The sequence below is a fragment of the Halictus rubicundus genome, chromosome 6 (assembly GCF_050948215.1).
Source record: "Halictus rubicundus isolate RS-2024b chromosome 6, iyHalRubi1_principal, whole genome shotgun sequence".
Taxonomy (NCBI): Eukaryota; Metazoa; Arthropoda; class Insecta; order Hymenoptera; family Halictidae; genus Halictus; species Halictus rubicundus.
The window spans coordinates 16,001,404-16,022,073 of NC_135154.1; the positions used below are offsets into that span (position 1 = coordinate 16,001,404).

The window sequence follows — 20,670 nt, forward strand, 5'->3', positions numbered from 1 at the left end:
ATGCGTACACGTATAAATGAACATTTTAGTGCGATATTCAATTCAAACTGAGATTTTACAATAATGAAAATTGCCATTTCAGCCATTTGCATAAAATCTGACTCAAAATTAAAAAATTTGATATTAAAAGATTACCCGGTTATTTAGTACACAGAAGTGGATATTAAACGCACATTCGCGTAAAGTGTAGCAGGTTGTACGATTTTAACGAAAACTTCATAAAGCTTTTGAAGTCAAAGCTGCGTTAAAACGCCTTAAGCCAATTTCACCTTCGCTTTCGTTCGCGACACCCCACCGACGTTCTCGCGGCCTTATGGTTGCTAATCCAGGTGTAATTTCCCCGTGCTCCCGTGATCCTACGTGTCCAAAGTTAAACTCCACGCAACGCCAGAGATCCTCGAGCGGCGAACTATAAATTCTCCGGCGTCCGTATGGTATCGCATTTCTTGAAAAATTGCGTTCGCCGTGACCCGCGGAAGGGCCAAGAGAATTCATGTTTCATCCGATGCGGGCCACGTGTGCGTTTTTTTCGCATGAAAGCCACGAAAATCCGCGCCTCCGAGCCGAAACCGGAAAAAATAACGAGCACGATAAGTTATTTGACGAATAAAAAACTAGCATCGAAAATAGTCGCAAAATCGAAGCGAAACACGAACGAACGAAATTCGGACATTGCATTTCCCTCGATACGAACAATTGGACCGTTCACGGGGAAATGACGAGAACACGAGCCGTTTAGAGGTTAATTAATCGTGACACGCGCGGGGAAAAAAAGACTCGTTGGATTTTGAAATGGTTAAGGCGCTCTGCGAGTTGTACACGACGTGCGAACGTTTAATGTGACCCATGAGCGATCACACGTATTTATCAATCATTCTCGACAATGCGTGATTGATTGTTCGTGCGCTTCGAGTGTACACGTGAACAGATGCTCGGCACTTTACTCGAAATTGTTTTCTCTATGTTATTACCCCTTTGCTATGGACAAAATACATTGTTAGCTGGGCATAATAAGCGCTGACGTTAAATCGATGCTATTTGAAAATATATTTATTGTTCACTCTTTTCAGACAAATTCGTCCTCCAGAAAAATGAATGTCGTCTTTAAGTCTGCATCAGTTAAACATAGCTGCAGCTATCCAGATCGATTATAATTAGTTTAAAATCCGTCTCCGACTGCGAATCGAAAAAGTTGTGCATTACAAAAATCGAGATTTTACCAGGAGACTTTGAAAATGTTCTAACATTACCTTTCGACTTATTCAAATCATTGGAGGAAGAAATACCTACATCATCGACAATTTTCGAATAAATTCATTGCGTTTGCCCACAATTAAATTCGCACGACTAGGTCACATATTTCTACTCCTAATTAAACGAACATATTTATGTTGCAACGTTAACGTGTGACACGATCTTTGTTATTTTTTCATTAATACCTGGCCCGAGTTCGTTGAATTTCCTACGGCGCTTTCCCCGGGAAACCGGCGACATTTTTTAGCATATTCGTGCAACTGTTACCCGTTCCTCCCACGCGAGCAGAGTCATTTCCATCAGAACGATGTTTCCGAATGCATTCTAAAATCCCTTGAGGCCCTCCGCGCGGCGTTCGCCGTTCCTTCGATGAAAATTTAATAACGATCGGGACCGAAAACAAAAGCCTAGTAGTATCTGGTACGATCTGTAATACCACGTTGCCCATCGTGCAGCGGGCTGCCTCGTAAATTCCAGCGCACGCTTATGCGCCGCCGCAACCAGCCACTTGTACAACCCCTAATTGCCATTAGCCAGTAGCCACTTCTCTGAAATTGGTTCCTCCGTTCCGTTTCGTGGCCTATCCGCTACACTGTGCACCAATATACTGATCCTTCTTGACCTCCCTTCAACCTCCCTCCCTCCCGCCCCCGCCTAACCCCCCCTCCGCAATCCCTTTCATCTTATGCTAGTCGGATACGTACATACATACATAGGCGATACATGCTCGTGCATTCGCGTTTCTAAAGATCTTCATTCCCGGAAATGGACGATCCCCCCGTACACTAAACGGAATTCCCTGGCAGCCGGGAAAGAGCGGCCGCGATTAGAAGACCGATTTCAAACGGCGCGGTCCGGCTAATAGCTTAAAATTGCACGGAAACGGGTTTACCGCGATTGTGTATATCTTGGTTGTTTCCACCAACTGCTGGAAACGCCACCTTAACACCGGAGCTGCTGCATTTCGTTCAATGACCTTCCAAAAATCCACCATTAACAGCTACCGACAGCTAATAAATTTTTAAACCCGAACATCAATAGCATCTTATGCATTTACCACAGATCTGAGCAGGCGTGATTTAAAACAGTGAAGAGATTTTAAAAATTGAAAGTATAAAATGTAACTTTGAACGTGAAATAACTTTTTCTTTCACTGTTATTTATGTAGCGCAGTTTATGTATTAATATTGTTTCATTTAATTTTGAATATGAAAATAGAAGTATTATTTGATTTCGGTAAGAACTTCGAGGACTAGTGCACGCTCGCACACCGCTCTGTACTCAATGCATAACTCCTTAAACCTTTAGTCCCTTAAGCCCTTGATCCCTTAACCTTGCAGTTAACCTCTCAACATTCGAGTCCGAATCTAACACAGATGCGACTAACGCAAGCGATGATATTGAATTTTGCATTACAACTGTAATTGAAAAATACAGTTGAACAAGTAAGATAAATTTCTGAATTGATCACGTTTGTACCTGTTTGCAATCTCGTTTGTTAATACTGGTACACATATATTGTGAAAATACAACGCCTCCACTTCACACAATTTGAAAAATACTTTACAAAGTGGTCCGTTATTATGCTATGAATTATGACTTGAAACAATAACGTGTTTGATAGCGATCCCACCGTTTTACGCGAAATATGATATCATGGTCGTCACATACAATGTGTAACTTAGATAGCGGTCGTATTAACATGCAAAAATGACTAGAATAGCGTGTTGCATGCTCGTGTCGATGCTCCTCACACGCAACTGCCATAAATGCCATACATAAAAACGAAGTCCCCGTGTTTAGTTCAGCTACCATGTTCACGAACATCATAATTGGACTGCGGATTTTATACATTTATAACAAAAATTACTAAATGTAATTTAAAATAGCGGGGAGACTAAAATAGTTTAAGAGCATCGGTGAACTATTTCCGACTTGTTAAAATTGTTAAGGAAACAATTAGGTATCTACCAGGCTCTTTTGCAGTTGACGACAATTTTGATTTTGCATAAAGTACAATAGCCTCGGTACAATATCTTTTCTATCAAATCAGTTAGCTTCTGCGAGGGAATATGCTTTTGGCAATAAGCGGACTGCGGATCTTTATGCAAAATGAAAATTGTTTCTATTAATTGCAAGACATAGGAATCAAATAGGAATTTCTTCCTTTCTATAGCAGTTTTATTAAAGTCTAAGAAACATGTATACAGCATTTACTCTATATATGTCCCAAATGTCTAGCCGATAAGAGTCCCAGAACTATCCCCACTCCGGAGGGCCATGAACCCAGGCCTCTAGAGCTTCGGTGTCCTTTTCTACGTTCGGCGTGGATCAAAATAGTATCTCCTGGCCGATATATGTCCATGGATAGACCCGTGTTTTGGACATGTATCGAGTAAACGCTGTACATCCTTAAATTCTTTTAATCTTTTTACTGTTTGAAATCACGTCCACCAATTTCTGGTGTAAACGCATAAAATCCGCAGTTCGGTTATAAGCCATATTCATTGTGTATTATATTTAGAAAGAGGAGAATGAATCGTAGATAGCACGACGTGATACGCAGGCACAATTGAAAACACGGCCGGGAACGTTTGACGAACTTTAAATGGAGCATGACACGTTAAAGTATCAAAATGACTGCCAGAAAACGCAGATTGAAGACCGCCGATTGTAACTTTCAATTACACTCGGACGTCAGGGGAATTATGTGCAAAAATCGCAGAAGTTCGTTTCGTGCGAAACATGTCAGAAACACGTATCAAACCTCGATAAGAACGACAAAACTGGAGTCAGAGAGAGAGAGAGAGAGAGAGAGAGAGAGAGATAGCGAGAGAGAGAGAGAGAGTGTGTGTATCGTTTGGCGCACGAAGCATCGCGTGTCGCTACAAACGTGATCACGCCTTCCTGCCTTTCGAGAAACAAAAAAGAAAAAATTGACTGGACTATCTGCGATCAATTATAAGAGAGAAATCTGATGGAGGGGACCGTCGAATCACCGTCTCAAAAATTTATCTCGTATTTGCTAAAAGCCTTCCTGTTAGGTTCACCTATCGTGTACCAGCATATATACTGTTATTTAAATCTTGCTCCTTGGAATTGACGAAGACAATATTTATTTTGCATAAAAGCCTGCAGTCTAATGAGTATTAGAAAAATTGATATAAAATGTTACAGAACGATTGAAGTTCTTATGACTTTGTATAAAAATGCAAATCAGCTAGATAATTGGAATGTAGTGAAGTATTGCACCCTAATAAAATATTTTCACTCTGTAAACAATTTTTGAAAAATTCTTTACAACACAAATTTATTCCCGTTTTCTACGTTCTTAGCATTAACAGATTCAAGAACAACACGAAAAAGGTGAAAACGTTGCGAATGTTCTTTCATTGCATTGAATTATATGCACCAACGAAATTGCAGATTCCATGGATCCATCTCTACACTCGCGACAACAGTCCGCTACATTATCAAATATTCAAGCACCCGGCAGACTATAGTCTACCGCAGTTACGCGCGCAATTATGGACAATGTGCGTTTTTTTCCCCCCGATGAGTCTACAGTAAAATTTGCCCGGGATTAATATTAACTCGAGTCGGCAAACATCGTACGTGATGAACAAATTGTAAACTCATAATGGTACGTCGGGCAGTTTGCATTAATGCGATTTAACAAACGGGGTAATGAATCAACACGCGTGCACGGCGAACGCATTTAGATTTGCTTGAACGTTCCCCCGCGAATAATTCTCGCCGACTTTACGCACGTTGTCCGTGCCTCATCTCGCATTTTCTAAGCCTTCCTTCGAACCGCACGCATTTCTTTTCAGAACATTGAACCACCCCCGCGTGCACCGTTCAAAACCGACTTTACGCTGACCTGAATTATAAATCCGATAAAAACGAGCTGCGTTGACCTGAATGGACATGGTGGGACCTGAGTGCTTGACCAATATCGACTACTATATAAAACCTTCAGGTAAATATTCATAACGGGTTCGAATGTGTTACCTTAATTTTTAACTGCTGGCACAACGATTAATTTCATTAATATTACTATTTCATTAATAGCTCGATTTAAATGATTTTAAGATTGAAAATTTTTATTTTCATTTAAGAAAACATATATGCACCTTGTTTTTAAATATTACTTCAGTATTCTTCATTCTATATTAAACATTTATATTTCCCCATCAGTGATCATCTTGTCTACCTTATTTTTATCGTGGTGTTGGACTCTATTTTCTGGCCAGCCTTGACAATCAATTTTTCGCTGTAATGCAATCAAATCGAGCGAGTTTTATTAACTGTCCGCTGTGCGTATTGATTGAATTATTTTGACGTTATGAGATTTCGGGGGGTTGATATTCGGTAGTGGATATGTTAATGCGTGCAATAAGGGTGCGATCATTACCATTATTACGAACGGGATATCGGTTCCGGTGGCGCCGAAATGATCCGTCGCCGACAGCCGAAATAATTTGTGCATCGATAAAAAGTTGGTCGGGTCGGTTATCAGTTATCATTCTGTGAACAGTTTCGACTCATATCAGTGAGCACGAGTAAATATTGCGAGCGAATGTGTGCCGGAGCGTCTGCACAGTCACGGATAACTGCTTGCGTCCGCGTCCGCGCGCGGACAGGTATGTCACTCGTACGCGAGTGTACACATCAAGCTGGACGCGAATTAGCCGAGCCTCGGCCGGCAGGATTCGCGACACCTATTAATTATATGACGGGTGTTTATGGTCAGTCTTTAAACCTTAATTGGTAACGCGTTGCGTAAATTCGGCCGGGTATTAAAAGGGCAATTATTTGCTAAACTCTCTCGCGCGGAGAATCGGGCCGATACCGTTAACGCGATACATGCTTGCCCGTGGAACATATTCGAGATGCCTATAACGTGACCTGTTTTACTTTTGCGATCATATCGCGTGCTATCGATCCGCAGGAAATTTAATGCCGTCGCTCTAAATCTGTTCGGAATCATTTTAATCGCTTGCGTAATGGCCGCCAGCTCGATGGAAAGGAAACTGCCAAAAATCAATTTCCCGTTGCTAAACAGCAAGTTATTTTAATTGGCTGGCCTATTGTTGGTACAGTGTCCTATCTGCGTGTAATATCCAGGGTCGAAATTTCATTCGCGTGGGTCGAAAATGTTATCGAGCCGAATTTGTCAGTCACATCATAACTTTACGGCGTGTTCCGAGAGTCCAATTGACTTGGCCCGCTTACGCCATGGAAGTTCGGTGACTGGTTTTTAATTAGAAAATAGCAGCAACAACAATTTCGAAGTGAGTCGTAATTGTTACAGTTATACTTTCGGTTCTGTGCTTCTCTCTCCGAATTTCATTTTCCTCCCGTTTCTAAAATACAACAGTAAAAATTTGTAAATCTTCGAATATTTTACAGCTGTTACGGAAGGCTAAATATAACAATTTCGAAGTTAGTCAATATTGTTTCGTAATAAATCTCACGGTAATAGTGAGATCACTCTTTTTGTAAATGTTACAGTTATTCTTTCGGTTCTGTGCTTCTCTCTCCGAATTTCATTTTCCTCCCGTTTCTAAAATACAACAGTAAAAATTTGTAAATCTTCGTATATTTGACAGCTGTTCCGGAAGGCTAAATATAACAATTTCGAAGTTAGTCAATATTGTTTCGTAATAAATCTCACGGTAATAGTGAGATCACTCTTTTTGTAAATGTTACAGTTATTCTTTCGGTTCTGTGCTTCTCTCTCCGAATTTCATTTTCCTCCCGTTTCTAAAATACAACAGTAAAAATTTGTAAATCTTCGAATATTTTACAGCTGTTCCGGAAGGCTAAATATAACAATTCCGAAGTTAGTCAATATTGTTTCGTAATAAATCTCACGGTAATAGTGAGATCACTCTTTTTGTAAATGTTACAGTTATTCTTTCGGTTCTGTGCTTCTCTCTCCGAATTTCATTTTCCTCCCGTTTCTAAAATACAACAGTAAAAATTTGTAAATCTTCGAATATTTTACAGCTGTTCCGGAAGGCTGAATATAACAATTTCGAAGTTAGTCAATATTGTTTCGTAATAAATCTCACGGTAATAGTGAGATCACTCTTTTTGTAAATGTTACAGTTATTCTTTCGGTTCTGTGCTTCTCTCTCCGAATTTCATTTACCTCCCATTTCTATAATATAACAGTAAAAATTTGTAAATCTTCGAATATTGTACAGCTGTTCCGGAAGGCTAATTATAACAATTTCGAAGTTAGTCAATATTGTTTCGTAATAAATCACACGGTAATAGTGAGATCACTCTGTTCGTAAATGTTACAGTTATTCTTTCGGTTCTGTGCTTCTCTCTCCGAATTTCATTTTCCTCCCGTTCCTAAAATACAACAGTAAAAATTTGTAAATCTTCGAATATTTTACAGCCGTTCCGGAAGGCTAAATATAACAATTCCGAAGTTAGTCAATATTGTTTTGTAATAAATCACACGGTAATCGTGAGATCACTCTGTTTGTAAATATTACAGTTATTCTTTCGGTTCTGTGCTTCTCTCTCCGAATTTCATTTTCCTCCCGTTTCTAAAATACAACAGTAAAAATTTGTAAATCTTCGAATATTTTACAGCCGTCCCGGAATGCTAAATAGCGTGAATCAAAAAAGATTGCTACTGTCAATAAAGAGAATTGCAGAGGGTTTCGCTCTAATTTCAATGGTAAACGAACAACCCTAAATGCAGACAGCTGAGTGCATTTAGTAACTAAAGGAAGTAGAATCGGTGCATAAAAGTTCGTCGTTGTAACGAGTTCTTGGATAATCCGGTCCACGATTTCAGCTCTCCGGAAGACGAATGAAAATTTAATTGGATTCGATCAGAGGAACTTCAGGGTGGTGGCGAAAAAATAGTGTTCGATCGGTTGACTACGCCGCAAGAAGACGAGGCGGAAGAGGACGAAGACGAAGAGGAGAACGCGGGTAGAGGCGAAGTTCCAGCGACCGTTGAACAAGCTATCGCTTAAAATCATTTAGCGGGCCGATCGAAACCGAGGAACTAACGCGGCCCGGAGAGCAATTAAGCGGAAATTTATCGACAGCGCTCCTCGTAGAGCCGTGAACACGATTGCTTATTATTATTTGTTTTATTGAATGAAACTTTGCCGCGGCTCGGACTGGCACGAATTAATAGGCAACCGGCCCCAAGGGATCGCATGAAATTGTACGCGGATCCGCGGGGCTCCTGTTTCCGCGGAGCTACGTTTGCACCTGCGCTCGGATCGACGGCCCATGAACAATCCCTGCTCATAGATTCCCAGTAAATTTCCGATCGTCCTTCAACCTAATCAAACATCAGATTTTAGTCGTGCCTGCGCGCCTACGCACGTTCTCGTCGATCGAGAATTTTCCCGAGGCCGAATTTACTGGAAGAGGATAATTGATTTCCAAGCAAGCACAAATCCTGTTCGGTACAATGAGACAGGGGGGGGGGGGGGGGATTTCGAAACTCATCAATCGGATTGCATTAGTTTGCGTCGAGTACGCCTCGGTCACTCTTGAATTTGATAAACGGATTAGAATATCAAACGTGTTCCATGTTGCCGGCAGTAATGTTAGATATAATCACATAGCAGATTTTGTGCATTGTATATCATAACTATTCTATCTAAAATTCAATGTAGTCAAACATTTAATGAGCTCCGACGACGTCTTCCTATTTTACACCGCCGAACATTTGTAATAGACTAAATTGATTTTTCATTCCTGGTTCGTACTAATTAATCCATAGAATTGTATACTAGTTCGCATTACTTTTCAGAATGATTCCACTTATTTTGATCATTAACAGATTGCGAATTTTACGCGTTTATGACAAGAGTCGGTAGAGATTTACAGAATTTAAAAATACTGTCTTATTGTTCTCAACTCAATGAAACATTTTAGAAAAACAAAAACAGGTGTCTACGCAGCTCCTGTATCTTGCAATTAATATAACGTTTATTTTGCACAAAAAGTCCGCAGTGTAAATATAACAATTTTCCCTATTCTGTGGTTTTATCAAGAAACGAAAAGCACAGAATCAACTTTTAGAATGGAAGTTGATTAGTCGAATCCATAAATTGCTGTTTCGGAGCAACAAAATTGAGTTGCACATTGTGTGATACTTATAAAACTGGAAACCTCAAAGTTCCGCGTTCGCGTGTAGCATAATAGTGTCATTATCCAGAAACGATCCAGTCCGAACTTTTCGGACCGAAACCAATCGAAACGTGTTATCGTGGAAGCCTGAGAACAACCATAGTTGAAAATACTTCAACAATCGGAGGGCATTGAAAGTAGCATATGAAATAGTAGCAGAAAAATCCAATTTAACACTTTCCGGTCACGTCAATCTTCTACCGTGCACGCCTTTGACTTCAAACCTCCGCAACTTCACTAACTTCAGAAAGACTGGTAATTACTACAGAATTACCCGGTAGGTCGAGCGATTGGACAGCTTATGTGCACGCATAATCACTTACAATTTATTTTTGGATAATACTTCTACTAAAGGAAAAACCATCTTTGAATATCAATTTTGAAATCGTTAATATCTACTGTGTTCCGTATTTTAAATCGTTCCGTATCAGAGAAACTTTTACGTCAGAAACGAAACATAATTTATTCAAAGTAGAAAATGAGTGAAGTCTGAGGCCTCTCGAGCTTCGTGGCCCCTCACGGGGTATACCCCGCGGCAGTGGGGATAATTCCGTGACGTTTATCGTCGAGGTATTGGCGACATATGTAGAGAAATCACTGTGCTGTCCCAGAATCTTGTGTGCAATTATTTTTGAGAAGCATATGAGGATTAACTATCAATGTTACTCTTTCATTTTAGATGGAAATAAGTTTGTGATCAATATTTAAGCATTAAAGTAAACATAGGAATGCGATAAATATAAATTTTCTCTCTTGTCCTGGGAAATTATTAAGCCCTAATGAAAATCGTACAAAATCTATCAAGAACAGGCACTCAAAATTATTTCCAAAACTTTTTCCGTGTCAGTTCCCTACCCTGGTTCTCCCATAAAAGACTTGAGAGGTGTTTTATTAGTACGGTCAATAGGATGCGGGCGGATCACTATCGTTTAGCCGCTTCTTTGGCGCGCGTAAGCATAATTTCTGACGGTATGTGTAGCCGTGGTCAAAGTGACGAAACTTTAGACCACGTCATATGGCAGTGCGAAAAATATGACGTCGAAAGGCTCAAACTTTTGGAATCTTTAGGTAAAATGGGCTACGGATTACCCGTAAACATTGACATGTTCATAGCGGAACCTAATATTAAGGCTTGCAGTTATATTCAGTTGTATTTCAGAGATTGTAAATTATCTATTTAAATCACAATTACATCTTGTAATATTGTAATACCAACCTGTTAAATTGTAATACCACGTTGCAAAGCGAAATGGACCCATTTAAGGGTCTAAAGAGCTTCAATAAAAAAAAAAGAACAGGCACTCTCAAAAGTTTCGAACCTAGAAACAGAACCAACAAAAACCTTACACCTTTCCACGGACAATCGCCGTCGATCCGAACCCGGTCAATCCACGATCGCCCTCTCGCTCGATCACGCGACTCGGCGAGCCCCTAATCCCTCGCCGAGCCTAAACACAGCGCGTGAGTATCAGCGGGTCGGCGAACCGCGAGTGAACACCTCTGGAATAGCGCCTCGGGTCGGTAACATTATCGGTCGGTTTACATTATCGTTATCGGCCGATTCGAATAGTTTCCGGCGTGTACGGTTTCGAAAGGGGTTGTCTTGCAGCTGGAGCCGTTGGGGTCCTTGCGAATCGAACATCCCCCAGCGAGTCTTTACACGACCTCACGACACGGCGAACACCTTTCTAAACACGTAGACACGCCCAGCACGCTTACAGTCGCAGATTCTTCGAGTGCCTGGCGCTGGCTGGCGAACGCGTGTGCGCGCATACACACATACACCGGGCAAAGAATACACGTAGCCCGACACACGTTCGCCTGGCCGGTTTCTATCGACCGACAACGGTGCTGGAACATGGAACAACCACGCAACAACTCCTCGAGGAACACGGCACACCGGCGGCCAGGGGACACGCGATCCACTGATCCGTCTTGCGAGAGACGCTACCGTTATCTTCAACGGGCGATCTCCGAGCAGACGACTAATAGGTTCAGCGCGTGAACACCTTGTCCCGTCAGGACCACGTGAAAAGGCGTTCACCGGCTACGTGACCCGTTCCGTTCGGCCGCGAAATCGTCGTGGAGAATTGTTTAACCGCGATGGGAGATATAACGATAACTCCCAGACACGGCCGATTCGTGAGACGTGCGCGAGCAGAACCCCGGTTAGACCTCGCCTGCACACGGAGGAATGTTATTTCGAATTGCGCCAGCCCTTTGCACGCTTCCGCACAGATTACCTGTAAGTGGAGCGAAAATTTGTTCGCGCGATCGCATTTGGAGAAAGTCGCTACCTTTGACCCCGCAGATTCGACAATTAACTGAACGCACAGACCCAGGCGACAAATTGAATTCGGACGCTCGGCAAGGAACTGTCCGTATTACCCAGGATTGACTGAATACAGTGAATTCTCGATATATGTCGTCCAGGGGACATACCCTGTTATGTTTACTCGCGAGGCATACCCCGCGGTAGTGGGGATAATCCCGCGACGTTTATCATCCAGGACATTGGCGACGTATAGAGAATTCACTGTATTGGGGTTGAGATGATCCCTGGACGTAAGGGTACCAGATATTTTTAGTGATGGGAGCTAGTGCATTATAGATAAATTAAATTTTTTACAAATTAGCCATTTCTTATTGTCATCGTTTGATTCAGGGTTAATGCTCGGTTCGGTCACAAGGTGGATTCATTTGGTACACATTCTATACAATCGCTGATGCGAATTGGTTAAACAGCCTAACCGCTAACCAAAAAGTGACGGTGTAATTCTAAACTGGCCCAATCTCGAAATTGGGGGTATAACGCCTGAGGTACTTCATGGGTTGCTATCCAACCCTAAACGACATTAAATGTCCAGCTTATGGGCAAGCCAGGCTGATGGATTCAAGTAATCCATTTCAATTATTGCACAGAATATGTCACTTCGCGCGACGATTATACTGGGCGGAACAGTTAAATGGAAACATCCAGAATATCTCCGTTATTTATGGTCGCGCGGAAAAACTTTTCATGGTGAATGTACATCAACCTCGAAAAATATTTCAATATAAAATATCACCTTTGGCTAGTCTTGTTTTTACGTTTTCAATATTAGTAGAGAATATTGATTTGTTTCCAGACAACGTTATCATTCGCGATGATTGTTAATCAATTTTTACGAAATCTTTGTCATCGTGTTTTTTAGTTTTTGAAACGAAAATCTTTCAGAGTGAAATTTCATCTGCGATAATAATTAAAAGTCCGCGAGATGATTTTTATGAAATTTGCGGATTGACGATGTCTTTTTTTCTTTTAGAGTATATCTGTATCATTTTTAGTGTGCTGGTTTATAGACTCTACAGTGCTTGTTAGTCTTTGTAGGAAAGTATTAGCCTATTTACGTTCGAAAGTCATTAGTTCAGCGGTGAAAATTCACCTCACGAACAGGGCGGTGCTCGGATCAATCCACTTTCTGCATCAACAAGGCGTTAATGGTTGCATGCTATGCTATTGAAGTTGCACCGTGACAGTATACATTGATGGGCATAAAAATTGCATCGCTTTAAAAATCTCGACGTTCGTGGTGCAATAAATATATTCTAGGATGATATAATTAAACAGAATTTTATATTTCGTAGAGCTTATTTTTACAATTAATCCTTTGCACTCGACGCTATTTTCAATCCAAAACTAAATTTTTCTCCAGTCTTACAATATTTTAATTTTATTTATATGAAACTGATCCGATTTCTACATATATTATTTCAACGTTTAGTAATCTATTAAATACAAATTTTGTAATGCATCAAATATTGCGTAATATTTTTTGTAATTTCTTTGAAATAATGCCACAACAATTTCTAGTGGTGCTTCAGAGTCACCACTCGAGTGCAAAGGGTAAAGTAATAGCTAAATATTATATTAAATTCTAGTAAAATTTATCCGTAAATTTTGAAAGTCTGCACGACCAACAAATGGAATAAGAGGCTCTACGAAGACAACTTTTAGTGCAGCTGCAACGCCTGCAATGCATCCGAATATAAAAAGAAAACTGAATTCTCAAGGAATGCCTGCAACTTTATTGGTCACTGCAGTAGGTCAAAAATGCGAGATCGAAATCTCGGTCTCACGCTGCAGAAAGATTGCCTTTCAATTGCCTACATTTTCCAAGATTCATTAACGACAGAACTTCGATCGTTATACGCATATCACGCGAGTAAGGGCAGTCAAAAATCCCATTAATTGACACGCGGAAATTACTTTCTCGTCGTATGGACATTTTACTCTGTCACGGGAACATTTGCGAGCCACCGGCCAGACATAAATTTCCGTCGCGCACAAGCTCTCGTAACAGGTCTTTGCCGATGCCGCGCATACTTGGGCACGGCTGAGACCATACAAAATCAAACTGTCTGTCGCGAGTCATGCGCGCACGTTAATCCGAGACGAGAGCAACTGGTTTCTGCATAATTTTATCGCGGCACTCCCCAAGAGAACCAGCGATCACAAGAAACGGCTCTGTGTTACAGGAATCTGTGTATTTCTATTTCGCGTCTCTGATGTCATGTTTCCTGCGCGTAAGTTGCTACGCGACTGTTGAACTTTACGTATTCTCACGATATGCGTACATCAAGATTAGCGGTATCAGTGGTCGACAGTGATCGATTGAAATTGCGACGAACCGGACGTCTTTACAAGTGGAGGACTATGGTTATTATTAAACTCTGGAGGACAGGTAACACGAGTCTGGCGTGTTTCATGAAAAATGTGAAAGCTGCTTTCATAATTGAGAGTTGTGTCAGCAATAAATTGCACAAACAAGATGTCGACAAAGTTTTGTTTGTTTTTTCGGCGAGTTCGTGTGCGATTGGAAAGAGATCGGGAACACTTACGGTTCACGTTCAGGATGACCAGCCTCGTCTGCGGCGGCACCAAGTTAGTGTTGCTGGCTTCACAGATCAACCGATCCTTGAGGTGTTGCCGGCCAACTTTAGGGAAAGACAAGCGGTTAACCGTCCGGCCCGACTCGGGTTCGTAGTAGTAGGACTCGTCTATCACGGTGTTCTCGAGGTACCACGTCAGGTTCGGGGGCGGCCTGCCACCTTGTACCTCGCAAATCAGGTTCACGTCACTTCCCTCGTTGTAGATCTCCTCTATACTTGAGATATTCCTCGTGGTCGCGTCCAGTATCACCGGCCTCGACGGAGGCACTGTGCGAACAGCCATGCATGATTGAATCAGCGGAAATGCGGATTGATTATTTGTCTGCTGGACGAGAATAGGGTGATCTATGCGGGCGCGCGAGCCACTACCGAATGCTGCGCGATTTACACGTGAAAGATTGATTAGAGCCAATTGAATTCCGCTGGTGTGAATGATTTACCAGTCGCTGAATACTCTTTTCAGGCCGCGCCGCGTCGCGACGATCCCGACGCGCCAGTTACGCTCGAGCGCGCCGACAGATAACACTGAAAAACGATGACGGATTTAGGGTGATACGCGCGAAATTGTTTTTCTGTGTCGCCAGAGCTACAAGAAAATCGCGGGAGCACGCGCTGCAGACGCGAACGCCCGGCAACCGGTGCGAAATCCATCATGGCCGTCTGGTTCGAATTGCTGACAACTTTGTTCCGCGCGCTGCAAACTTTCATTAAATTTCATTTCCGTTTCATTAGCGACACGATTTCTCGATACTTGGACCAAGTGCACGCTGCGTTTAACGCAGGAATGTTTAATCAGTAGGCTGCGGATTTTGCGCACGTGTATGAAGAATTTGTAGAACAAATGTGAGAAAATGTATTTAAAGAACTTAAAAACACTGTTATGGCATTTCCAAGTCACTGATGTTACCAGGAAAATATCTCAGCATCCATGTTGTGTGTATCTTGAAATCAATACGGGTAACTTTTATTTTGCTCGATAATCCGCAACGCATTGCCAAATTTTGCATATTTGAAACAAAGAAAACTTTATTCATTAAATTGGATGGTTCGTGAAGTATATGCAATATTGTTACGCGTAGTTTGATACATGATTTCTGAATTCTTAAGGAATATTGTTTGAGAAAGTCGTAAATAATTTTACACGTCAAACGAAAACAGAAACATAAGAAAATTTATAAAGAATTTCTGTGAACATAGTACAGCAAATACAATTTGTTAATATAACGCTGATGCAGTATGACTTTATGGTTTTGATTGTATTTACATTTGTAAGTGAATTAATTGAAGGAACAACGTCGAGTTCTGTAACATTTTTCAGCCTCTGTTCAATGTCGACGATGAAGTTTATAATTGTCCATCAAATATACAGGATATATTCATTTGTCTTGTGTAGCAGATATTCGGCAAGCGTCTACAAACTTTTGCTACCGAGTGTACGCTCACGAATTAAGAAAGTTAGCATAGACTAAGGAAGCTGTAGAGACGTAGTAAATTATTCAGTAAAATGTGCACCGACTTATAAACAAACTTTGCAAACTTCGTAAGGCTTTTCTTCAAGCTAATGTTATAATTCATATCAGGATAAATTGATGTATTTATTGAGCACGCTTGAGATTTATGAGATGCAGTAATGAGAATTAGTGGGGCTAGACCTTAAGAGTTAATGTTCATGCTCGCATAAATATCGTGAAAAATGTTACTACCTTCATGGCATGTTACGTAGTGACAAATTGCAACTTTTTATGTACTATATTCGTATCTGAGAAAAAATTTTGAAAAAGACGAACTATGTATGTGCAATGTTTTGCGAAATTTCAATTCTTTTCTAGCGTCAATCCACTGAAATTATTAGTACAGGGAAATTAATTGTGTTTTGATTGAGATTACTCTAGGCAATCGAAATTTGCAAAAATGTTTTCTTAGTAGAAATATGCAAAATTCAGGGATGACTAATTGAATCCGTTTTATCGAAATTTATGAGTAATAAAAATATAATGGATCAACTTCGAAATTTGATTTTTCGCGCAACGGCAGCCCGAAAGTGTTAGCTTTTCATTCGCTCCTTTTTGAATATAATTCACGTGATATTAGCACAGCGTGCGAAGCGGTCGCGCTTCTCTACAAAGGGCGCGAAAATTATTTTCCATTCAGTAAAACTCTTCGCCGGAGAAATACATTTTTTATTAACCCGTCGTTTGTGTGAAATGTAAATTTAAACGTGGTTATTTATGCGCCGACTTCGGGGGTAGATGAAAAAGTTGAATATAATTCATTGGGCGTAATGAATAATAGATTCCGCCGGCTCACCTATAACAGTCAGATTCATCTTTTGCTTCCTCGTCGGCGAATTCTTGAAGTCCACTCGGCACCGATAGATCCCTTCGTCTTTAAGCTCCAATCCATCGATGCTGAGGTGAGCGGGATTCGATGCTGTGATAAAAAAAGCTCTTGGTCCCAGTGCCGCCGGCGACGACCAAAGGTGAGCGCTGCTGAACTGTCGGTTACTCCGGACATCGAAGCTGAAACCATTTGTTATACACTTTATTTCACCGACGCCAAAATAATTATTTAAGGCGGGAATCTCGCGTAAAGCAGGAAAATCGACAAATGTTTTAACATTTTCTTTGTAGAAAATTAATAGCTATAGAAATTTATTATTTTATAGTTACAAAGACACATCCAAAAACTAGAAACAAAGTAAGTATCGTTTGCAAACATTTGTTTAACTGTGTAATTATTTTAATCAGCTGAAAATAATAGATCGGTGTCTCTAAGTTGTTTAAATGTTTTGACTGGCTTGGATTTGATTTACATATTTTTGTTCCATACGTATAAACCCCACGATTTATTTGAGTCATTTTAATCAAGAACGTAAGCTACCCTGTCTCTGTGTAATCATTCTGTTCTTTAACTGTTTTTAGTGAACTATTCTGCAAGAAGAATTTCTTTGCCTCGAAGTAATTCGTCTGGACAAGTCGTCGTTTAATTAATCATAATTGCTGCGTATGTTCCCGTTCGCTTTCATACACCGTAATCGTGGCCGGGCCAGTCTAATTGATCGCACATTGCGCCGCAGTCGTAATTAATATGTAGTCACGATGAAAAACTGGTGTAATTTATGGAGACCACGAATAAGCCGTGTTAAATTAATTATCCGCGTATCGGTTCTATAATTATACACGCAGATGTTGTAAATCGTTAATTAACAGCCACCGGCTCGTACCACGGCGAAGATAAAATGCGTTAACAGGGTGTCTCATTTTTTCCCCCCGTATCGTTGTTTAAGTACAGGCTGACGAGCAGCACGATACGCAGAAGTTTCTCGAAAGCGGCAACGTTTTCAACAAAACGTCCCGTTAATAGCGAAATTCTTGGAGTAGCGTGGCATATATTTTCATGAAACTGGCACTTGTAATCCCGAAGATCTAACAGATGAAGTTGACAACTCCCTTTCCGGACGTCTCGCAATGTAAACTTTAGTTGATGTCACGTGCAAACTTGAGAACATGCTTACTCGAGCTCCATCAACTTCCCAACGATTCTCTCTACAATCTTGATAAGGGCCCTGTTAAAGCATAACACGATGCCAGGACTGCAGGCTCCGAATATATATCTTCCTACACTCGGTGGCCCAGACATTTTAGCCGTGCTAGAAAAGTCCTGCTTTATGTAATAGACGCTCCCGAGGACTTGGAACGCAATTTGCAGACTTTTAAAGTCATCAATTCCCTGCCACTTTCATTCTTTCGTATGCAGCCACCATTTTCTTTACGCTCAAACGCTCCTCGGAAATAGTCGTGCCGAAGATATAAGCGCAATACTTCATTTTTATTTCACGCGTCAAATCAGTGAATTCTGTTCTACTCACAATTCCACATTAAAAAATATATATATATATATATCTTTCACTACGAGCAGGTAGAAATTGTACTAAATTAAGAAAATACATTTTACGATGGGAACAGGAAGAAATTTTACATTTTATCTTGGAATAGACAATGGCCGAATAATTAATCAGGAACAACATTTTCAATACTATTATTTTTATTAATCCTTAGCACTCGAATGGCGTCTGTAAGGGGCCACTAAAAATTGCTGTCTTATTATTAAAGATAATTTTTACATTATTAAATTTGTTTGTATTTAATAAATTACTAAACATTTCGGAACTCTACGAGTAAATTGCACCATTCTCGTATGCATAGCATGAAAAAATATATGTAGAAGGGAAATATTCTAGGTCGGTAGAAAGGTTTCGTTTTAGAGTTAAAATGGCTTCGAGTGCAAAGGGTTAACATACACATACTCGTTTTTCTTCAAAACGACTTTGATTTATGAAATTATTGATGTGAAATTCACTCGATTCGTTCAACCATAACCAGGAGTTATTAACAGTCAAATCAGATAATGCAATTTGATCAAACATAATAATGCGACAAAGTCAAAAGAGGTTCCCACGGTGAATTCCGAGAACTCATTCGCAGAATTTCACACCTGAAAAGCACGAACAAAAATTGACATGCATTTTTCTGCATCAACGTGATTATTGCATTAAATTAGACAATTATTCGCGACGTTTCCCTCACACTTCCCGCGACAATGACAAACACACATTTTTCGGCGACACAGACAATCTCCATTGTTCTCTATCTCTCATGCACTCGTGGTGGTGATCCCCGGAGAGAAGTCAGCTCTTCGAGCCGTGCATTCGCGACAGATTTAAGGCCATCTCACGAAACAGGCATTCTTCTAATTCCCTGAAAGCGTATGCAAATAATTGCGGGTATATCAGATCGATTGGTATTCATGAGTGCGTATCGGATCCACGATCCCATTACTGCGTCCCATATAATATCCCCATCGACTAGTGGTTGACGTCGACGCGGGTCTCCGGCACGCATGATCTAAGGCTTTTAATCACGCCACGATAGATCCGCGCGGGAAGAAGCGTGGCCGACTTGTAATCCGACAGGTCGCATGACGAGAGACACAGGTACACACAGAGGGAGAGAGAGAGAGAGAGTGGGAGCTAGAGACCAAGATAAAGCGAAGGAGAGAGAGAGAGAGAGAGAGAGAGAGAAAGCATACATGCATCGGGAGCCACCATGGGAGCCATGCACCGCGCGTGATTGCATATTAAGCATCCGAGGACCGGCGAACGGGAAACAGAAGGTTCTCGCGGGCTAGAGACGGATGTCTTGCGGAGATAGAAAGAGGACGGAGGAGTAAAACCGGAGGGTTTAGAACAAAGCGACGCAGAGGCGGATAGGATGGAGGAGTAGGATAGAAGGATAGGGAACGTGAAAGAAGAGAGAACCCGTAGGAGACTGAGTATGGAAGCCGACGGTTCCTCACGAGCGACTAAAAGTTAAATTGCGTTCCACGACTGCACGAGAGTTCGGATTTCCGCTCGTGACTGAGTATTCCCAAAGCTATCCCACTCTGCTGCCTGCTTCCGCGGCATTGACGTTGAAATACGATTTAATTCTTCCACTTCGCACTTCCAGCAGACGAGGAAAGCGCTTCCGTGACGTGCCGCTGCCGTCCGGACGTCCGTATGGCTGCCTAGCTCGGGGCTAGCCGCCCTTTGGGCCGCCTCTAGTCGTCGCACAGCTGCAAACCGCCTTTCCTATATACGTACTGTGCACACCGTGCACGGACCGGTCCCATCTCCCAACGCATACCAGAAAATCACGAGCTCACCCGTCGGCTAAAACGATCCGTAGGATATAACGCGAGCTCTCACCGGCTCCGAGCGATAACGTTCTGCCGACCGATTTCCAGGGTATCGGTCTTCCCGACTCTCAGCTTCGCCGCACCCGAAGCTCGGGATCGACCCCGCTCGAACCGGCCCGCCTCGCGTCGATGCATCGATCACCCATCTCGTTCGCCTAGATTTCCCAAAGAAGAATCGCAGCTTGAACAAGCACCGGCCGCATGGAAATCAAAGTGATTCACGGGCCTGCCGGTTTTATTAGCGAGCCGATCCTACGAGACCGATCGCCGATTCTGCTGGCTGCTGCGGGAGTGCCGTGTTCGTGGAATGTTCGGAATTATCTGGCATTGATCTGTCTGATCGATTAGGCTCTCTGCGTACTGTACCGCTGTTTCTGTAATTCTGTTTCATTTATTTCGGGGAAAGGATTATAGTCCACTGAATTTTCTGGATAGCGAGTTCAGTTTGAACGAGTCCAGTTTAGTTAGTACAGTGATTTCTCTGTATATGTCGCCGAGACTTGGATGATAAATGTCGCGGAATTGTCCCCCACTACCGCGGGGTATATTCCCCAGGATGTGACGTCG

The 20,670-nt window shown here is 41.6% G+C and overlaps 1 protein-coding gene across 1 annotated transcript in view; it reads right to left on the reverse strand.

Annotated features, from left to right (window-relative positions):
• The window catches only part of LOC143354753 (neural cell adhesion molecule 1), a 198,894-nt gene that overhangs the window by 50,114 nt on the left and 128,110 nt on the right, over window positions 1-20,670 (reverse strand). The window contains exons 3-4 of the mRNA XM_076789046.1: window positions 16,675-16,886; window positions 14,317-14,634 (exon numbers count right to left, since the gene is read on the reverse strand). Coding sequence (XP_076645161.1) covers window positions 14,317-14,634; window positions 16,675-16,886 — 530 coding nt within the window. The remainder of the gene's footprint in view (window positions 1-14,316; window positions 14,635-16,674; window positions 16,887-20,670) is intronic.